The sequence below is a fragment of the Pteropus alecto genome, unplaced genomic scaffold (assembly GCF_000325575.1).
Source record: "Pteropus alecto unplaced genomic scaffold, ASM32557v1 scaffold59, whole genome shotgun sequence".
Lineage (NCBI taxonomy): Eukaryota > Metazoa > Chordata > Mammalia > Chiroptera > Pteropodidae > Pteropus > Pteropus alecto.
In genome coordinates, this window is record NW_006443292.1 from 4,352,598 (window position 1) to 4,371,800 (window position 19,203).

The window sequence follows — 19,203 nt, forward strand, 5'->3', positions numbered from 1 at the left end:
ACCCATTTGAGGGTCCCCAGGCCTCACGCCCCTTCTGAGTTCTTCTTCTGTGACGTGGAGGCAGGGAGGGCCAATGGGAAGTGACCTAGGTGGTGGCGTAAGGTACAGCGAGAACACGGATCAGAATCTCTGCTTTCTGAAAATACATTTATATATTTCATTGTCCTGTTTGGGATTTTTTTCCCCAGTTTTATGAACTATAATAGAATATAACATTAGTTTTAGGTTGCAACATGATTTAGTTAACACCCATCACCTCACACTCATAATTCTTTTTCCTTGTGATAAGAGCTTTTAAGATCTACTCTTAGCAACTTTCATGCTCTACATAACATCCCCAGAACTTATGTGTCACATAACGTTTCCTATAGTCACCATGCTCTACATAACATCCCCAGAACTTATGTGTCATGCAGCTCAGCGGTCCCCAATCTTTTTGGCACCAGGGACCGGTGCTCCAATGAGCATCTCATGCCTGATGGTCTGAGGCGGAGCTGAGGCGGTGATGCTGGCGCTGGGGAGCGGCTGCAGATACAGATAACGCTTCGCTCACTCGCTGCTCACCTCCTGCCGTGTGGCCCGGTTCCTAACGGGTACCAGTCCACGGCCTGGAGGTTGGGGACCCCTGATATAACTGGAAGTTTGTATCTTTTGATCATCTTCAACTCTTCTGCCCACCCCCCACCTCTGGTAACTGCTGATCTGTTCTGTCTCTGAGTTTGAATTTTTAGATTCCACATATAAGTGATATCATACAGTATTCATTTTTCTTTGACTTATTGCACTTGGCTTTAAACATTCTACTGGTAGAAATAATCTCGGGGGAGAATTCTCCAGCGAGGGGCACTAAAACTTCGAATAGTTGGTGTGCATTCACCAGAACACCAGCAGCAACACAAAACAATGACCACAACAGATGGTGTAGCCACAGTTAATTCAGGCCAAGCGAAGCTGGACACAGCATCTGGCACACAAACGTCAGAGCACACGGTGTTTGGGCATCTGTGTGACAAAGGAGTTAGCTGCATCATTGCTTGAATTTTACTCTTTGAAACTATTATTAAAGAAAAAGAAAATAGTGTAATTTAATATTCTTTCCCACCAGGAAAAATGGAACATATTCAGTTGCTCTGTTTTCTCTCCCCACCCCCAAATTTCCTTTCCTCAAGAACAAAATAGCATTTTTTTTTTTTTTATACTGGACCATCTATCCGTAGGCCAACTCTGAAGTCATGTCTTAATTACCTATCCCTAAACCTGGGTGAAGAAGGATTTAAAAAAAAAAAAGCACATCACTTTTTCCTTGTTTTGATATTTTGAGAACCACCCAATGGCTTTAATTCAAATTTTTCCAGAAATATTCAGCATTAGGATTGGGCCCAGACTGGAAAACCTCAATTCAAAACAGGAAAATTAGGAAGAATGAAAACTCGTAGTTACGAGGGGAAAATTCAAGTTGCACAGAGTTTCAAGGTGCCATGTAAACAATGCCTGTGACGTCGACACCAGCCAAAGATCTTAAAGAACCCTGACCCTTTAAAGAAACGATGCGGTAAAGGAATGCTCCGTGGCATTCGGACAGGCCACAGGAAGGAGCATGAAGAATCTACATGGAATGATGCGTGAGTCAGAAAGAACCAAACTACAGCAAAACGCTCCCTTGTCCGAATCTCATTTTCTCCTCACTGGGCAGACGAGAATTCTCTGTCTTCCACACACCACGACCCCAAAGGCTCAGTCGAATGTACGAAAAATGTGTGCTAAAGGTGGAGAACAAGCTTCACACTCCAGGGGCTGGAGGGAGCGGGGTGGGGGAAGCCGTCATTTAATGGGTAGAGAGTTAAAAAATGTGCGCTAAAGGTGGAGAACAAGCTTCACGCTCCAGGGGCTGGAGGGAGGGGGGTGGGGGAAGCCGTCGTTTAATGGGTAGAGAGTTTTGGTTTTGCAAGAAGACAAAGTTTGATGACGAGTTGCACGGCGGGGTGAAGTATATTTAACGAGGCTGAACTGTACACTTAAAAATGACTAAGATGCTAAATTTTGGGACGTGTATTTCACCAAATTAAAAACTGTTAATTTAACAACAACAACAAAGCTCCACGCTCTAAGCAACACTGTCCGAAGCCCATAGGAATGCAGTTCCCCTGGACGTGGAACGAGGGCGCTCACGTCCAGGAGAGCAGGTACGGGAGTCTGACCATGACTAACGTGTCTTGTCACCTGACGGGAGCTGCACTGTGGTCCCACAAACCTCAGCAGCGCACAGGGCAGACACACAGGGTCTCCCTGGAGGCCCGGCGCCAGCCAGGCCAGCCAAAGTCGGCCAACAGCCACCACACGCAAAGCAGCAGGCCTCGAAAACATGTAACAAAGTCTCCCGACTTTTTTCCCATGGAAATTCATGCTCAGGAGAAGTCCTGGAGGCAGGGGCCATATGATGCTTAGGGAGACACCTGGAATGGCCCAGCAAATCGTCTGGAAATTCTGTCTCCGGCGTCCAGCTCTGGCTGGGTCCTGGCAAGGGTTCAGAGCTCTGGCTGCACTGGTCACATTTCCTTGGCAGCCTGGGGGCCGAGCTGGGTGGACTGCCTGCCAGCAGCACACTGCGGCTCTCCTGGCTGGGCGACTTGGGGATGCGGTCAAGGAGGGGCAGACAAGGACCAGAGAAGGAGCAGGTGACAGGGCCACCTGGGGAGGAGCTGGTCACAAGCTAAGCAGGGTTTTTCACAAGAGCACCACCTACCTGTGGGACTCAGGGCCCCCGCAAGCATAGACAGGGACTGCAGTTGACACTCTTGACAGCTGACACAGGACACCATTCAGACCTCCACACAGAAGGTCCTGGAGCAGCAGCACCAACCCTGCCCGGGCGCTGGGAGATGCGTGGTTCAAAGCCCACCCCGAACCCACTGAATCAGAGACTCCGGGGGTGGGCCTGGCCGCTTCTGCTTAACAAGCACCCAGCAGCTTCCCGTGGACGGCTGCGGGGTACAAGAGCCAGTGCCGCTGACACCCCGCTAGTTTCTCTGGTCGCCGGGAGAGGCTGGTTGTCGGTTTCTCATGGTAATTGAGTAAAATTGATGTCATTTTCCCTGCAAACAGAACTTGCCTGGAACGTGTCAGGGTTACACTCCACCCCGTGGTTGTTAAGGAAGCTGAAAACAACCCAAACGCTGTCAAGTGGCCCTATTTTCCAACTTGGCTGCCCAAACCCTGGGTTTCCAGCGTCGGACCACCTGTTTCTGTCTGCGATCTGTTCTGTAAAATATTCCGGCCCTTGGGTCACCACCCCTCGTCCCACCAACCAGAGGGAAATCAAGTCACGTATATAAGAAAGACACGGCAGAACATCCGGAAAACTGGCAAAAAGCCAGGGCCGCAGCACCCCTCTGGGGCTCGCTGCGGGCTGGGAGACCGGGCTGGCAGAGGCTCCCCCTCCGCCTTTACCTGCTCAGGTGCTTGGTTGGCTGGAGACACTGAGCCGGGAGTAAGAATCCATATTCCTGGATGAGAGCCAGGCGAAAGGATCTTTTATTTTTATTTATTATTATTATTATATATATCTTTTTAGGCGAGGCAACCCTTGGTTGACCTAACAGATTGCAAGGACCCTGTCAGCTTACAAGCCCATATTTTTTATTTTTTACGCCTACAGCACCCGGTCTTCCTAGGTGGTCTCCCATCCTAGTACTAACCAGGCCCGACCCGGCTTAGCTTCCAAGATCAGACGGGATCGGGCGTGTTCAGGGTGGCGTGGCCGTAGACTGGAGGGATCTTTTAAAACACAGCCCAGTGCATGCCACTCGTCTACTGAAACCCCCACAGCAGCTTTCCATTTCATGTGCAGTGAAGCCCGCCCCTCCCCGTCCCCTTGCACCCAGCCCACCCTCCCCATCCCCCACTCGGAACTGCCTCTTTCTGCGCCTCCCAAATGCCAGATGGACCGTCACCAGCTAGCAACTTAACGCCTTCCCTTCTAAATGGCGGGTGTGTCGCGGACCGCCCGTCACTCGCTCACCTGGCTCTTCATAGCAGCTGGCGCGCCCCTGCCAACACTTAGGATTTTTAATACTAGCATCCTAATGAGCGTTAGGTGGCATCGCTCCGTGGTTTTGCTCTGCATTTCCCTAATGACTAGTGACGTTAAACATCTTTTCACGTGCTTACCGGCCATTTGATGTCTTCTTTGGAGAAATTTCTATTCAAGTCTTTTGCCTATTTTTTAAATCGGGGTTTTTGTTGTTGTTGAGTTTTAGTTCTCTTTATGCTCTGGATATTATCGGATATGTAATTTGCAAGTATTTTCTCTCCTTTTCCTCTGCTGATTGTGGCCTTTTAAGCACAAACATTTTTTAATTGGATCAAGTTCAATTTGTCTATTTCTTCTTTTGTTGCCTGTGCCTTTGTCACATCTAAGAAATCATTGCCAAATCCAGCATCGTGAAGCTTTTCCCTTATTTTTTTCTTCTAGGAGTTTTATAGTTTCGGCTCTATGTTCAGGTCTTTGCTCTATTTTGAATTAATTTTCATATATGGTGTTAGGTAAATGTCCACCTTCATTCTTTTACATGTGGAGGTCTAGTTTTTCCAGCACCATTTGTTGAAGACTGTCACTTTCCCATTGAATGGTCTCAGCACCCTTACTGAAAATCCCCTGACCGTCATGTCAGGGTTTGTTGCTGGAATCTCTGTTCTATTCCGTTGGTCTACGTGTTTGTCTTCACGTGAGCACCACAGCGTTTTGGTTACTATAGCTTTGTAGAAAACAATTGAAATCAGGAAGCGTGAGTCTTCTAACTTTGTTTTTCAAGATTTTTTTGGCTACTCAGGATCCCTTGAGATTCTACGAGAATTTTAGCATGGATTTCTCTATTTCTGCTGGAAGAAAAATATTGATTATTTTGCTAGAGTGTTCATCGAATCTGTAGATTGCTTTGGGTAGTATTGACATATTCATAGTAAGTCTTCCAACCTATGAACACAGATGCCTTTCTATTCATTTACGTCTTAATTTCTTCCATCAATGTTTTATAGTTAGTATACGTATCTTTCATCTCTTAATTCTTAGGTAATTTATTATTTTTGATGCTACTGTAAATGGAATTTTTTAAATTTCCTTTTTGGGTTGTTCATTTTGAGGTAGAGAAATGCAATTTGTGGTGGATTCGTATCATACTACTTTGAAGAATTATTTTATTAATTCTAAAATTTTTTGTGGGATTTTAGGGTAGTCTACATATACGATCATGTCACCTGTGAAAAGATAATTTTACTTTTCTCCTACTCGGATGTCTTTTACATCTTTGTTTTGCCTAATTGCTCTGGCTAAAACTTCCAGTACTGTCCTAAAGACAAGTGAGAAAAGCAAGCATTCTTTCCTTATTATCCATCTTGGAGGATAAGGGAGTGTTCCCTCCCGTTTTTTTTCAAGGAATTTGAGGATGACTGGTGAGTTAGTACTTCCTTCGCCACTGAATATGATTTGTTATGGGTTTTTCGCATACGACTTTTATCACATGGAGGTAGTTAACTTCTATTCGTTTTGTCAAGTGTTTTTTATCATGAAAGGGTGTTGAATTTTCTCAGATGTCTTCTTCTGCATCAACTGTGCTTTATTTTTCTTCATTCTGTTAATGTGGGAAATTATACTGACTGATTTTTGTTTGTTGAAACATCCTCATGTTCCAGAAATCGATCCCACATTGTCATGGTTTATTATCCTTTTAACGTGCTGTTAAATTCGATTTGCTAGTATTTTCTTGAGAATTTCTGCATCGATGTTCATAAGGGAAATTGTTTTCTCACTTGTGAGGAATTATAGTTTTCTTGCAATGTCTTCATCTGGCTTTGGTATAAGGGTAACGTTGGCCTCACAGAAAGAGTCAGGGGGTGTTCCTTCCAGTTTTTTTCAAGAAATTTGAGGATGACTGGTGAGTTAGTACTTCTTTAGATAGTGTGGTGTAATTCACCAGGGAAATTGTCAGGCCCAGGGCTTGTCTTTGTCAGGAGATTTTTGATTACTGATTCGATCTCCTCACTAGTTATAAGTCTATTTGGATTTTCTATTTCTTCGTTATTAAGTCTTGGTAGGTTCTGTGATTCTAAGAATCTGTCCAGGTCGCTTCGGTTATCCAGTTTGCTGGTGTGTAATGGTTCACAGTTCTCTTGTGATCTTTTTGTTTCTATAGAATTGGCAGTCACGTCTCCGCTTCTATTTCTGATTTTAGTGATTTGAGGTTTTTTGTTAGTCAATCTAGCTAAGGTTTGTCAGTTTTAACTTCTGAAGAATCGACTCTTGGTTTTGTTGATTTTCTCTATTATTTTTCTATTCTTCGTTTTATCTCAGCTGTGATCTGTATTATTTCCTTTCTTCTGCTAACTTTGAGTTCAATTTGTTCTAGTTGCTTAAGTTGTCAAGTTAGGTTACTGATTTGTAATCCTTTTTAATGTGAGCATTTATAGCTATCCATTTCCCTCTGAACACTGCTTTTGCTGCGTCTCATAAGTTTGTGTATGTTTTATATTCATTATTATTTGTCACTACATTATTTATGTATTTTTTCATTTCCCCTGTGATTTCTCCCTTGACCTACTGGTTAAGATTATGTTGTTTAATTTCCACACATTTGTGAATTTTCCAGTTTTCCTCCTGTTACCGATTTCTAAGTTAATCCCATGGCAGTCAGAGCTAATAGTTTGTATGGTACTTTTTAAATCTCTTAAGCCTTAATTCGTGACATAACATGGTATATCCTGGAAAATATCCCCCATGCACTTGAAAATAAGGAATATTCTGTTGTAATTGGGTAGAGTGTTCTGTATGTCTATTAAATCCAGCTGGTTTATTGTGTTGTTCAAGTTTTCTCTTATCTTCTGTCAAGTTGTCCTATCCACTACCGAGAGTGGAAATGAAGTCTCTATTATTACAGAACTGTATATTTCTCCCTTCGTTTCTATTGATTTTTGCTTCATACGTTTTAATGGCCTGTTATTAGGTGTGTAAATACTTAGAACTGTTATTAGCTTTTGCTGTGTTGAAACTTTTATTAATGAATGATATTCTTTTTTGTTTCTTGCGAACTTTTTTTGATTAAAGTCTGTTTCGTGTGATATTAGTATAGCCTGCTCTCCTATACTTACCATGTGCATGAAATACCTTTTCTCATCCTTCTGCTTTCAACTTATTTGTGTCTTCGGATCCAAAACGAGTCTCTTGTAGACAGTATATCCTTGGGTCGCATTTTTTAAAATCCATTCTGCCGATTTCTTTTGATTGGCGAGTTTAATCGATTTACATTTAAGGCAGGAACTAATAAGAAGAGACTTCTGCATTTTGCTGTTTGTCTTCTATATATAGTTTTTTTTTGGTCCCTCGTTCCTACATTACTGACTTTTGTGCGTGTTCAGTTGATTTTTTTTATTATGAAATTTTAAGTTCTCTTCCCATTTCCTTTTGTGTGTATCATACAGCTATTTTCTTTGTGGTTGCCGTGGGGATTGCGTTTAACATCCTACAGTTCTTACACTCCAATCTGAATTTATACGAGCTTAGATTCAACAGCATATGCGACCGTTAACAAGATGTTTTTTAAAAAGCAAACAAATAAATCAGGATGAGAACCCACGAGCAGAAAGCAGACTGCGATGATGAAGAAATCGAGTCGGCCTTTTCAGAGAGGGCAGGGAGGAGGGTCCCCTCCACGAGGATATTTACGTGGAGGTTTATAAAACAGAGGAGCCGGCTTTGTAAAAAGTGGGGAGAGGCGCATTCTTGAAGACACTATGAGTCTGAGAAGAACTCGGGGAGCCTGGGAAATGGTGGTCCAGATGGCAGGAGTCAGTGCTGATGGGGTGAAGGGAACGAAGCTCAGGGGAAGCAGGTGGCCCCAGTCACATGGCTTCAGAGGGCCATGCAAAAAAGAGCAGATTCCGTATCAAATGCAAGGGAAGACACAAACAGGCGCAGCGCCTCTCAGGGACAAAGTCCTCACAGTGCTGCGTGAGGACGTCGCTGGCCGTTCAGCAGCAAGGATTCCAGGGGAAGAAAATGGAAGTGACCAGCCCAGCAAAGCAGCTGCTGTGGTCGTGAAGGCCGGAAACAATGGCGGTCAGTGCGCACTGGGGGTGGAGATAAATGACAAGCTCCAGACTTGTCTGTCACCTTGAACAAGGTGAGACAAGGGTCCCTCAGCCCTGGGTTTGCGTCCTCTCCCTGCCGTGTCCTCACTGGCTCTGCACCCTCGTCTCCTGTCATTCCTCCCAAGCTTCCATTTTCCCCTCTGTGAAACACAAATGACGACATCCGCCAGGTCTGAAGAGGAAGCGACGTGAAATCGCCATTGTCATCGGGACCGGTGGGTTCATCACAGGCATTCACTTCCTTCCTTCTTTCCTTCCTTCCTTCCCTCCCTCCCCTCAAACACAGGCCGTCAGTGACTGACACTAAACTAATACATCACAACCATGGGATGCTATGAAAACCGTGAGCAAACACTTGACACCAAATTCTCTCAGCTCTGGGCATGTCACACAGCAAGGCCCTATGAGGCACTCGGCTTGCCGTGGGGACAGGGACCTAAGTTTAGCCTCGGGGGTCAGGGCGGCACCCGGAGGTGACCGGGCTTCTGCCCACAGAGACGCAAGTGGGAGGGAGGAGAGGGGGTGACGCTACTTCCTGCAGCCTGGAGAGAAATGTGTTGGAATCAAGGTGGCCAGGTGGCCACCACCCCTGCCGATTTCCTTCCAAATCCAGGGAGCTAAGGGGACGGAGCCAGTTCCGTCCTGGAGGGCCGCAGCAAACCTGCTGAGCCGGATGGCCGGGCTGGCGGGCTCTCCTCCCTGCTCGCTGCATCTGGGGGGCCTCGTCCACTGAGAAGACGCCCCGTAATCCTGTCCCGTCCTCCCGGCCTGGGAGGCATCTTACCTACTGACAGGAATCACTTTTCTGAAACGGCCACGGGCAGGATAGAATCCTCTAGATCTTCAGAACTAGAAGCCGAGGGGCTGAAGTTTGTGACGGAGAGCGGTCTTGGTAAGGTCTGAACGGAACTTGTTTTTAAATTTGCTGAACGGTGACCCACAAGGAGGGACACAGAAGCAGCTGCTTTTGATATCAGCCAGCGGCTCAGGGTGCTCTGCTCTCTGTCATCCGCTTTGTGGCGCGTCTTGGCCAAGAAAGCCGGGGACAGACATCGGGGGCGCCACCCTCAAGGGGGAGGCCTCGCGGGAAACACCTACGTCCTGGTTCGACCCACTGGGCCCCGGATCTGCCATCAGCAGCAGGATCTGGAGCCTCCAACGTCTCGGTAGTTGAGCTAAGAGGGGCGAGCAGGGGTGGATTAAAACCTAGGTGGCACCCGACAGTGTCACCTCCTGCAGCCTGGAGATGGAGACACGTTGGAATGAAGGTGGCCACCACTCCGTGCCCGTCCTCCAGCCTTGACAGACCCTGGATGGCGGGGAGGGCAATGCTCCCACGTCTGCCCGTCCACCCCCGGCCCCAGCCCGAGTGATAAATTACACACGAAACATCAAAGCAGGAGCTTTGCCTTATTACCACTTTAGCTGCTTGTACTTGTGCCCTGGACAATTTTTAAAAAAAATAAATGAGGTGAAATTATCCACAGATGAAAGAACCTGGTGCACAGCCAGCACCGCGCCCCCGCCCCCACCCAGGCCTCCCCACAGGTGTCCGCTGGGCAGGCTGGGGCACTGCGACCCATCGTCATCCAGCCACCTGGGTTTACACAAAGGAAGCGCACAGACGTGCTCGTCAGAAACCAGGCCAAGCGCCGTTAAAAGTTAACGAAAGTGATTCCACTGCGGGGGGGGGGGGCACCCACAAAAATCGAAAGCAGGGACTCGAGCAGCCAGCGGCATTAACAGCCCAAACGAGGGAGCAGCCCAGTGTCTAAGGATGGACGAATGAATAACCGAGATGCGGTCTGTACCTACGCGGAATATTCTTCACCCTTCAAAAGGAAGGACATTCTGACACACGCTACACATGGCCGAACCTTGAGGACATCGTGCGGAGGGAAAGGGGCCAGTCACAAGGACAAACACTGCGTGACGCCACCCGTATGAGGTACCTAGAACAGGCAGATTCATAGCGACAAGAAGGACAATGCTGGTGGCCGGGGGGGCGGGGGGAGGGGACGGAAGGGTGAGCGTTGACTGCGTCCAGAGTTTCACTTTTGCAAGATGAAGAAAGTTCTGGAGATGCCTGGTGGCGATGGCGACACAACGTAAATGTCCTTAATGCGACCAAACTGTACACTTGAAAACGGTTGTCGGTAAATGTGTTTTTTACCACACTTTCTTAAAAAAAAAGAAGAAATCTGAGAAAAGTTTAAAAAGATAAAAGAAGAGAGGGAGGGAAGGAGGGAGGGGAGAGGAAATGAATGCGACTCCCAGACTTCCCCGCTTTGAAGGGGACGGTGACTAGGTGCCGCAAAGGCCACGTCTTGACGACAGATCGCTGGCCGAGGGCCGCGTGGGGAGCCACAGTGCCGGGTGCCCTGCAGAAGAGCCCATCCGGTGAGGACGTCTGCCAGTCCCCACGGTAACTCGCCGCGACGACGCTGCCCTCCAGGCGCCACCAGAGCTGCCTCAGCCTCAGGCAGAGCCGCCTCAGCCTCAGGCAGAAGGCGTCTCCATTCCGCGCAAACGAGCCAGACGGAACGTGCCAGATAGATCTGTCCCCAAAGGCCCCCTGACGAACACGGGTATCCGAGTCTTGTCTTTACAGCACTCGGGATAGCCGTGGGGTGCATGCCCGTTAGCCCGGGGGTGGGGTTCGCGAGCATTTATTTTTCTGTGGCCAGTTAGGGAGAGGCTCGACCTGCCAGTGGCTTCCTGTGTGACCCTGGCACTGACCCCTGCCCCCCTGCTCTTGCACCTCCTGCTGTGTGGCCTGGTACCAGTCCGTGGCCCAGGGCTTGGGGACCCCCTGATCTCCGGTTGTCCTTCACCCGGACTCCCCAGTCGAGGCTCTTCCTCCTCTCGGCCGCTGTCTCTCCCTTTTCACCCCAGCAACCCCTAAAGCCATTCCGCCAGAGACCCAGCCTCTGGCATTGTCAACCAGCCCCTTTCTGCAGCCCTGGTCTGTGCTTACGGACGCCCACCTCCCAGTCTGTGGGTCCCCCGGCCGGCTCCCGCCCTGTGCCACCCGGGCCTGTGTGGCCAGCTTCTCCACTCGCCCCATGTGCTCCACGCGGACGAGGCGGGCCACCGTCGCAACTGCAGCTCCTGGTCCTTATTTGCAGCCGGGACTCCATGCTGATCTCCCACTGGGAACTCGAATCCAGCTTGTCCGGAATGGAACACCTCCCATAGCCCAGAATGCACTGCTCCTCCTTCCCCGCCAGTGGCTCCGCCGCCCGCCCAGGCCCTCTGGCCTTGCAGCCTGGCGTCCGCTCCCCCTTCCTTCCCTGCCTGCCGCTCCAAGCCCCGCACCCTGCTGGTCACCGACTCCTGTGTGTCCCTCCTCTCCACACGACCACCCCGTCCGCCCTCACTGCTGCCCCTCGGGGCAGACCCTGTCCCCGCGCCCACTCCACCCCCAGCGCCCCTCCTGGCCTCGTCTCTGCCTGCAGTGGCCCCGCTCCTCGGGGGTCTCACCCGCCCTGCCAAAGCCGCCGCGGTCATGAGTTCACCACACTCTCAAGGCGCCTCTGCCTCTTGCTGCAGCGACATCACGCCGGGGCGCACCCCCCCCATGCAGCTCCGGCTGCATCCCCTGTGTGACCCGCCGCCCCTCCCCATCCTGGCAAGTACTTTCTCACACTCAGCTCAGGGACCAACTCTTTCTTGACGCCTCTGTGCTGTCGGTGGCCACTTGCCAGCCCCAGCCTGGGCCCGGTGGCCCCTGCAGCTACTTAGTAGGATGCTCACTGGCCTGCCGTAGCCCCGCCCTCCCAGGGCAGGACCAGGTCTGCTTCCTCCTGCTCCACTGCCCAGCAGGTGACAATGCCAGCAGGTCCTCAGAAGTGGTTCGGAGGGTGGATGGATGGCGGAGGTGGAATGCGTTCAAAGATCTTCCCGTGTCTGAAATCTGAGGATCGCAGCCCCTCCCCGAGCCACCTGTCCTGTGAAGGTTCCCCTCTCTCCCCGTCCATTGAATCATAGGTAGACACGGTCCCCTCCCTGAGATCCCCGCCCCCCAGGGCCTCTGTCCCCACTTCTGGTGTGGCCTCGCTGCACAAGGCACGTGGGAGTTCGATCTTGACTCCTGAGAGCACAGACGGGCTCACTCAGCTCTGAGTCCCCCAGGAGAGGTTCCTGCACACGGTAGGGGTCGTGGAAGGTGCCAGTAAGGGGTGGCGGGCAGCCCCACTCACGGAGCAAACCCAGGCCTGAAACAGGGCGCCGAGGCGGGGCGGCAGGCAGGCCCTCTGCCAGGGCGACACCCGCCAGCCCCTGCCCTCCTCGCTGCCCAGGGGTCACAGGCCGTGTGCGTCTCCACCCCCGACCCAGTTTCTTCCTTGACCGGGGAGAAGACGAGGGAGGACGTAGCGCCCGTGTCCAGAGCCCTCAGCCCGGAGCCCACAGCCCACGTGGGTCGGGCCGCGCTTCCGGACTCACCATGTTCATGACGGTGAGGATGAACCTCTGGGCGGCCTCGGCGCCGTGGTACTGCACCATGTCGGCGTCGGCCACCACCAGCGTCTCCACTGTGCGCTCGCTGGTGAGCCGGATGGCGTCCCTCCGCTCCCGCCGGCCTCTCCTCGGCTTCTGCTTTTCTAGAAAACAACGAAGATGTCAGTTTCCAAAACCAGAGCGCGGGCCTTGCACGGGGCCTCCCGAGAGACCGCTCAGTCCCCACCGGCCAGCACGGGGACCTCGAGCGCCACAGCGGTCGGAGGTGGAGCTGACGGGCAGAAGCCAGGGTGCTCGGGAAGCCAGACGCCACCCCAGCTGAGGGGGCAGGTGGCCCTGGATGTCACGGTAGGGAAACTGTGTCCCTTTAGAGGAACATGGAGAGTGGCACAAAGTCATGGGGGGACAGGAAGCTTGGGCCCAATGGGAAGGGATCAGAAGGCGCCTCGGGGTTGACGACCCAGATGGGAAAGGCCGACAGCCACTGCTGTAACTGGGACCCGGGAAGCAGGAGGCGGGGACACCCACCCCACATTCCCCTGGAGGCTGGCGTTCCAGGGACTGTTCTGAGAGCCATGAATAACGAGTCATAAATGTTGGGGGGCACAAAAAGCATTATTTCACAAACAAAAGAGAACGTAATCGGAAAAACAAAATCGCACGAGACGCACATCCAGGCCGAGATGCTAGTGTGTCCTTCCTCGCCCCAGGGAAGGGCGACTGGTCAACGTGGGACTAATCCTGTGCTGACTCTTTAGGTAAAGTGACGCCCTATACGGTAGTCCTTTGATACACAGCTATCATGACTCAGCGGCGCCACTACAGGACGTCGGAACTCTCAAAGGCGCGGGAGCGCTCAAGGCCGACGTGCATCGCACGCACTCTCGGGGTCCAGGTGTGAATCGACAGGTAGCTCTTAACGTCATAGTCCTTACTTCCGCTTTTTCACACCAGCCCATCCAGAAGCCATCTGTCACAGTTTCCACGCAGCCACCCCGGCCTCTAGATGCACAAACCTGCTCCGTAAAGTGACCCAATCACTCTGGAGCCAAAAACGCATACGGGGAAAGCAACCTGACATACCGGTCACATCGTACAAACGAGAATTCTCGGTACGATAGAATGTGCGATTGTGAAAAGTGGAAAACAATCTAAAATAAATATCCAACCACAGAGGCCAACAATGGTAACACGGTACGCAGCCACGAAGGTCACGTTTCTGAAGATTATTTAGGGATGTAGCGAGAAGCAGATATAAATCTGTACCTACAGTTAAATCCCAATTTTTCAGACTTTACATCCAAAGGTGATAGCGAGTAAGTAAATAACCTAAGAACTTAACTGAACAGTAGGTGACGTGTGATCTCGCTTTTCCATTTTCCCCACTTCTGTATTTTCCAAATTTACACAGTGAACAAGTATTAATTTATCTAAAATATCATTACGTTTGAGAAAAACACGAAGCCGAACGGCCCCGCCAGTCTCTTCAAAGTCAGTATTTATGAGCCACCTCTGAGTGGCCGACGCGCGTTCTCATCTACAGATTCTCCCCACGATGGCTGCTCAGTACCTGGTTTCACGACCTGTCACATATTGTCAGGGCTTCCTCTGGAAAAAGCCGTACTTCCAGCCTAAAAGGGCAGATTAGTAATATTTGTCCGGGAGACGCGAGTTTGGGCATGGCAGAGCTGAGCGCCCGCTGAGAAAAGCGGCCCATCGCCCCCAGACCCCGGGGGGAGGCAGGTCGCTGCGGGTCACCGGAAGCACGCGGTCCAGGTGCTCTGCGGGCTTGAAAGGGTTTTCGCTCTGGCTGCCTCATTTGTTCCTTTCACTGTCCCCAGGTCCTTGGCGTAGAAGGTGCTCGGTGTGAACTAATCGGTCACCTACGGAATGCGCACCAGGATGAACCGGGGGCAGGCCCCCCACTGCTCAGGGAGGAGCTGGAGTCAGGCCCCAGAGCTCCACCGCGGCTGCGGCTCTCCCCACCTGCCCTGCCACGCGTGCCAACCTGCTCCTCGCTGCCCTCTGGACTTAAACACGAGGATGGGGGTGGGGTGCAGAAAACTCCGCAGGAAAGGATTCTGTGTTGAGCGTGACGACCTTGACTTTGCTGCTGCTGCGCTCCCCCTGGGCGGCTGTCGGCGACAGCGCCCCCTCTGGGCAGGTGGGCTCCGGGCCCTTCACGGGTGTACCGGGATTATCCCGCAAGGCAGGGCGCCCCGGGCCGGGCTCCTGCGGGCGCCCACCTCACTGAGCATCGCTGACTGGGGCTGTCACACCAGAGCCACGCTAGGCTGGCTGGTGACTCCGAGACACACCCTAGTGCTCTGTTCTGTCCCCAAGCCTTGCTTCGAACCCCTAGTGGGGCCGATGGGTTTCAGGAGCTCGGAATTTTGCAGATTTGGCAAGGCAGTATGGTGTGCGTGCTGCGTTGGAGGAGGTCCAGGGTGGCATGCCACCATCGAAGGCGCCACTATCGCCGCGGTGGAATGAACGGGGGGGAGGGGCGTAAACAGAGACTCGCCAGCCTCATGTCAGTGCAGGCCAGGCCTGGCTGCTAATTGAGTCAAAAATCCTGGATTTGGGAATCGCAGGTAAGAGACTGAGGACCTGTGTTCTTCCCATGCAGGTGTTTGTCGGGGTGGGGGGTGGCGGAGGGAAACAAAGGCTGGAGGGGCGGGTGGGGGTCAAGCTTGCCCGCGTCCTCTCTTCCTGCTCCCAGCAGCCATCGTCATCACTTTTGACAATTATTCTCTTCCTATAGGGAAGACGGAACCAGAATTCTTTTTGTTTTTACCTTGAGTTCCATTAACTTTATGAATATACCCTAACAGATGAAGTTTCATCGACACCAATAATCACAGATTACAGGCACCTTGAAAAAGTATGAAGGAAAACACCAATTTCAGAATATCACGGGTGCTGGATTTAGATCTCACCGGAGAGGTCAAAGTTCAGGCTGGGCAGGCATCCCTCCAGCTCAGTAATGAGCTGTCTCCTGCTGCTTTGGGGACACCAGAGGCGCCCTCGCCCCACTGATGAGGGCAGACCTTAGCCTCTGAGGGCCCAGGCAGCTCCTGTCGCCACAGACACCAGGGGTCACCCTCCATTCCAACCCAGCAGTTTTTCCTGCCAGCACGTTGCTGGCGTTGGTGCTGACTAGGTAGATTTTCAATCTCTGGCTTTGTAGTAGTTTTCTGAGGTTATTTTCCCTTTGGCCCAATTATCCAGTAAAAAAAAGTCTCTGTGTGTACATAAGATACCCCAAATCCTTTCTGGAACGAGAGGAGGAAGACAAAAAAGGAACAAAGGACTTTCTAAATGGACTGTTAGAATATTCAAATTATTATTTATTCTAACAGTTTAGGGACTATTGAAAATACTGAGCAAATACATAAATTGTTACTGCAGTTACTAGCTTTGCTCTTGGCAGGCTAAAAAAAAACCTCAGTTATGAACTGTCATGTTCTATGTGACATAGATATTCCTTTAGTTTAAAAACAGTAATTTGGTATTCACTAGGGGAAAACGAGGCATAGATCACACAGAGTCCCAACAGCCAGAAGCCACCCCTGAATGACCCTACTTCCTACAGACCAGAGGGCGGGCCTGGCTCGACCGCGAGCCAGCCAGGGGGATGTAGAACAAGCCACAGTCCCCTTCAAGCCTTAAGTGACCGTCTGCTTAAGTGAGACACTTCCTGCGTACTCAGGGCGTCCCCTGGGGCATCATGATTCTTCAATAAGTGGCACCTTCCTTATGATGGCGGTGATGATGGTGCAGCTGCCAGGTCATCCAGAGGTGAAGCACACGCTGTAGAGACAGAACCCCTGGATCCAAACCCTGGCTCCCCAATTAACGTGCCCGCCCCGGGGTCATCGCCTGCCCTCTCTCAGCCCAGCTGACGCATCAGTGAAGCGGGGGAGTACCAGTCCTGCCTCACGGGGTGCGGGCAGGCGCACAGACACCCCGGGAGTCGGCCCCCGGCAGAGCACTTGGCTTCTAGTAAGCTTGGCTGGACTGGTCATCAGCTACGGCTGTTGCTCATGCAGACTGAGATGGGGCGCCACCGCCTGCAGCGAGGGTGTCCCGGCCACGTGACCCAGGCTGCTGACCCGACTCGCCCTCTCGGTGCTGGTCAGGAGGCAAGCGGACAGCCACGGGAGGTGCAAAAGAGCATGTGACACAGTCCCTCGGGAGCAGACGGGCCCCGGCTCGCACATCCAGGCAACGCACCTGACTCGCAAAAGAACCTTTCGAAGCAGAGTCGGACAGTCCTCCCGACCAGAACGTGGGTGTAGAGGGCTTTGGTTTTTAGATAAGATTGCCACCCCTTGCCCCTGAGGTTAGAACGCTCATTTTCACACCTTTTTCCCATGGGAACAAACGGCCCCTCGGCTCTCTGAGGTCACTCTGCAAAGTCGCTTTTAGGAAACACTTACACCTTCCGAAGGCTTTATGGATGAAACGCCACAGCCACGTGTGAGGGCTTCGGACAGGTAAAGTCACACCTGCAGTGCCAGCACCCTAAGGCACAGTGTCTGCGGGAGGGTCTCCATGAGCGACCCGAGGCTACAGCTCTCCATGAGGGGCCAGTATGCATGGGGTAGACCACTAGGGGCATTAGGGGTCTTCTGGCAGAGCCACCACCCCACAAGGGGATGTCCTCTGGGGCGGGACAGTGACAGATGATGTCCTCGAAGGTGCCATTGAACGGAAAGGTCTCCATTTGCCTTTTGTGGCCCAGCCCTGTCTTCTGCACTGGGCTCCGGGGCCTGGGAGCTTGTGAACTATATTCGTCTGCACTTCCTTGCCAGCTGGCTTCCTGTTCGGCTCTGTCAACAGAGGGCACTGGAGGGAGACTGGAAGGCAGGAGATGGGGAGACGGGGTTCCCTGTGTTCTCAGCTCTAGGTGGCACTGTTCCAGCAGCACTGGACAGCTATGGCTCCAGCCCCCAGCTTTTGGGGCACTCCCAAGCCAACCTCCCACCCCCCTCAGAGGCGCATCTGTAAGATACCTGCTTGGCTACAGCCCCGTGCTGGTCTGATGCCCCCCGAGGTCTGAGCCCCAGCCCCGCAGACCCCTGCCTCAAGCTCTTTAGTCCGAGAAAGGCACCTCTTCCCTTTCCTGTCCCCAGCCCTCGACTGGTAGCTGTTTCCTGGGTTACATCAGCTCCTCCTTTTGTTCATACAGACCTTGACCCTGATGTAACCCAGTCCCTGTGTCAAATCCCTCTGTTAGAGATGCCTGGCGTGGTCTGGCTCACACACGAACTGACAGAGCCTAAAATGAGAGGGTCGGCCCTTGGACTACTTTCATTCAAGGATTCCCAGTTCTGGAGCTGAGGATTTCTTTTTTTCCACCAGGGACGTTTTAGGATATTGGCTGAGCACTGTCCACTGCAGAACACTGCCACAGACAGGGACGGTGCCCTGCATTCTGAGTCATCGTTTAACAAAAACCAATCGATCGATCTTTTCGCAAAGGAAATGCAAGCGTCAGTATGTGCCGTAGAGGTCTTGACAACCTATCGCTGCCGCATCCGAGGACCTGGGGACGGTGCCTCTGGATTCAGAGTCAAGCCGGGGAAAGTACAGAGCAGGAAACAAAAATAATTGCTGAGCCGGCGGTGGGTTTTCAGGGGAAGCTTTGCCGTTTGCACACGCGCAGACTGGCAAACACCGTACTTTCCAATCAAACTGTCAGGGCCAAGATAATTATTTTCTGATCACTTTCTTCTTCTGCCAAAGGGTCTGTTTATAGAAAAACAGCCTTCTCAACTGGAAATGATCGTTCCACGTGTGCAGGAGAGTGCTCAGCCAGGTGAACTTTTCTGCAGTTGCATAAATCCAAAACCCTGGGAAAATAATGGCCTTCTATTTTCTTTTATTTTGAAAAAAGAAAAAAATATAAGTTTCGCTCTCCAAGGATGAATTCTTTAAATAACTTCCCCCAAGGCCAAGTCATTTTTATGAAAGGCATCTTTTTCATGTAAATTCCTTACAAAGAGAGGTGAAAAAAGGTAGGGGTTTTTTTTGTTTTTGTTTTTTTCTGCTTTAGATTCCAAATTAAGAACTCATCAACCTTGGAGTTCAGAACCAGTCCCTAGCTAGGCAGGAGGTGTGGCTGACATCCCCGGCCTGGGATGGAGCAGGGTCAAAGGTGGGAACACCGTGCTGGCTCCACCTGACTGACGTCTCGGAGCTTCGTAGGTCCCAGGCAGCCAGGCGACGCTGCCTTTGGGTGAGGTGGAAAGATACTCAGTCGATCACCAAATGCTGACTGAGAACGTGCGAGGCTCTACCACAGTGCAGGTGACTGTCGGGAAAGAATAGGCATTAGCCACATACACGGAGGAATATAGAAAAACCTATAAATGAAGCGGATGCTTGCAAGAAAGGACAGATAATGCTATAAGGCATATAGAGGAGGGATTCCTATTTAGACTGAGCTCCAGGAGGAAGTGACTCGTGGGCCCGGATGGGAAGGATGACTTAGAGGTACACGGTGGGGCCAGAGAGAGAGGAGCCGACAGCCGTTTGGACAGCGGGAACGGCATGTGCACAGGCCCTGGGGACAGAAGGAAGCATGGCATGTTCAAG

General features: G+C 51.4%; 1 protein-coding gene and 1 non-coding gene across 2 annotated transcripts in view; both read right to left on the bottom strand.

The window, feature by feature from the left end:
• ADAMTS17 (ADAM metallopeptidase with thrombospondin type 1 motif 17) overlaps positions 1-19,203 on the bottom strand; it is a 213,173-nt gene that overhangs the window by 160,224 nt on the left and 33,746 nt on the right. Inside the window, exon 3 of the mRNA XM_025041234.1 lies at positions 12,586-12,743. Within this exon, the coding sequence (XP_024897002.1) occupies positions 12,586-12,743 (158 nt within the window). The remainder of the gene's footprint in view (positions 1-12,585; positions 12,744-19,203) is intronic.
• On the bottom strand, positions 3,647-3,765 carry LOC112472800. The gene has a single exon (XR_003043772.1). It is a non-coding gene; the product is annotated as a 5S ribosomal RNA (ribosomal RNA).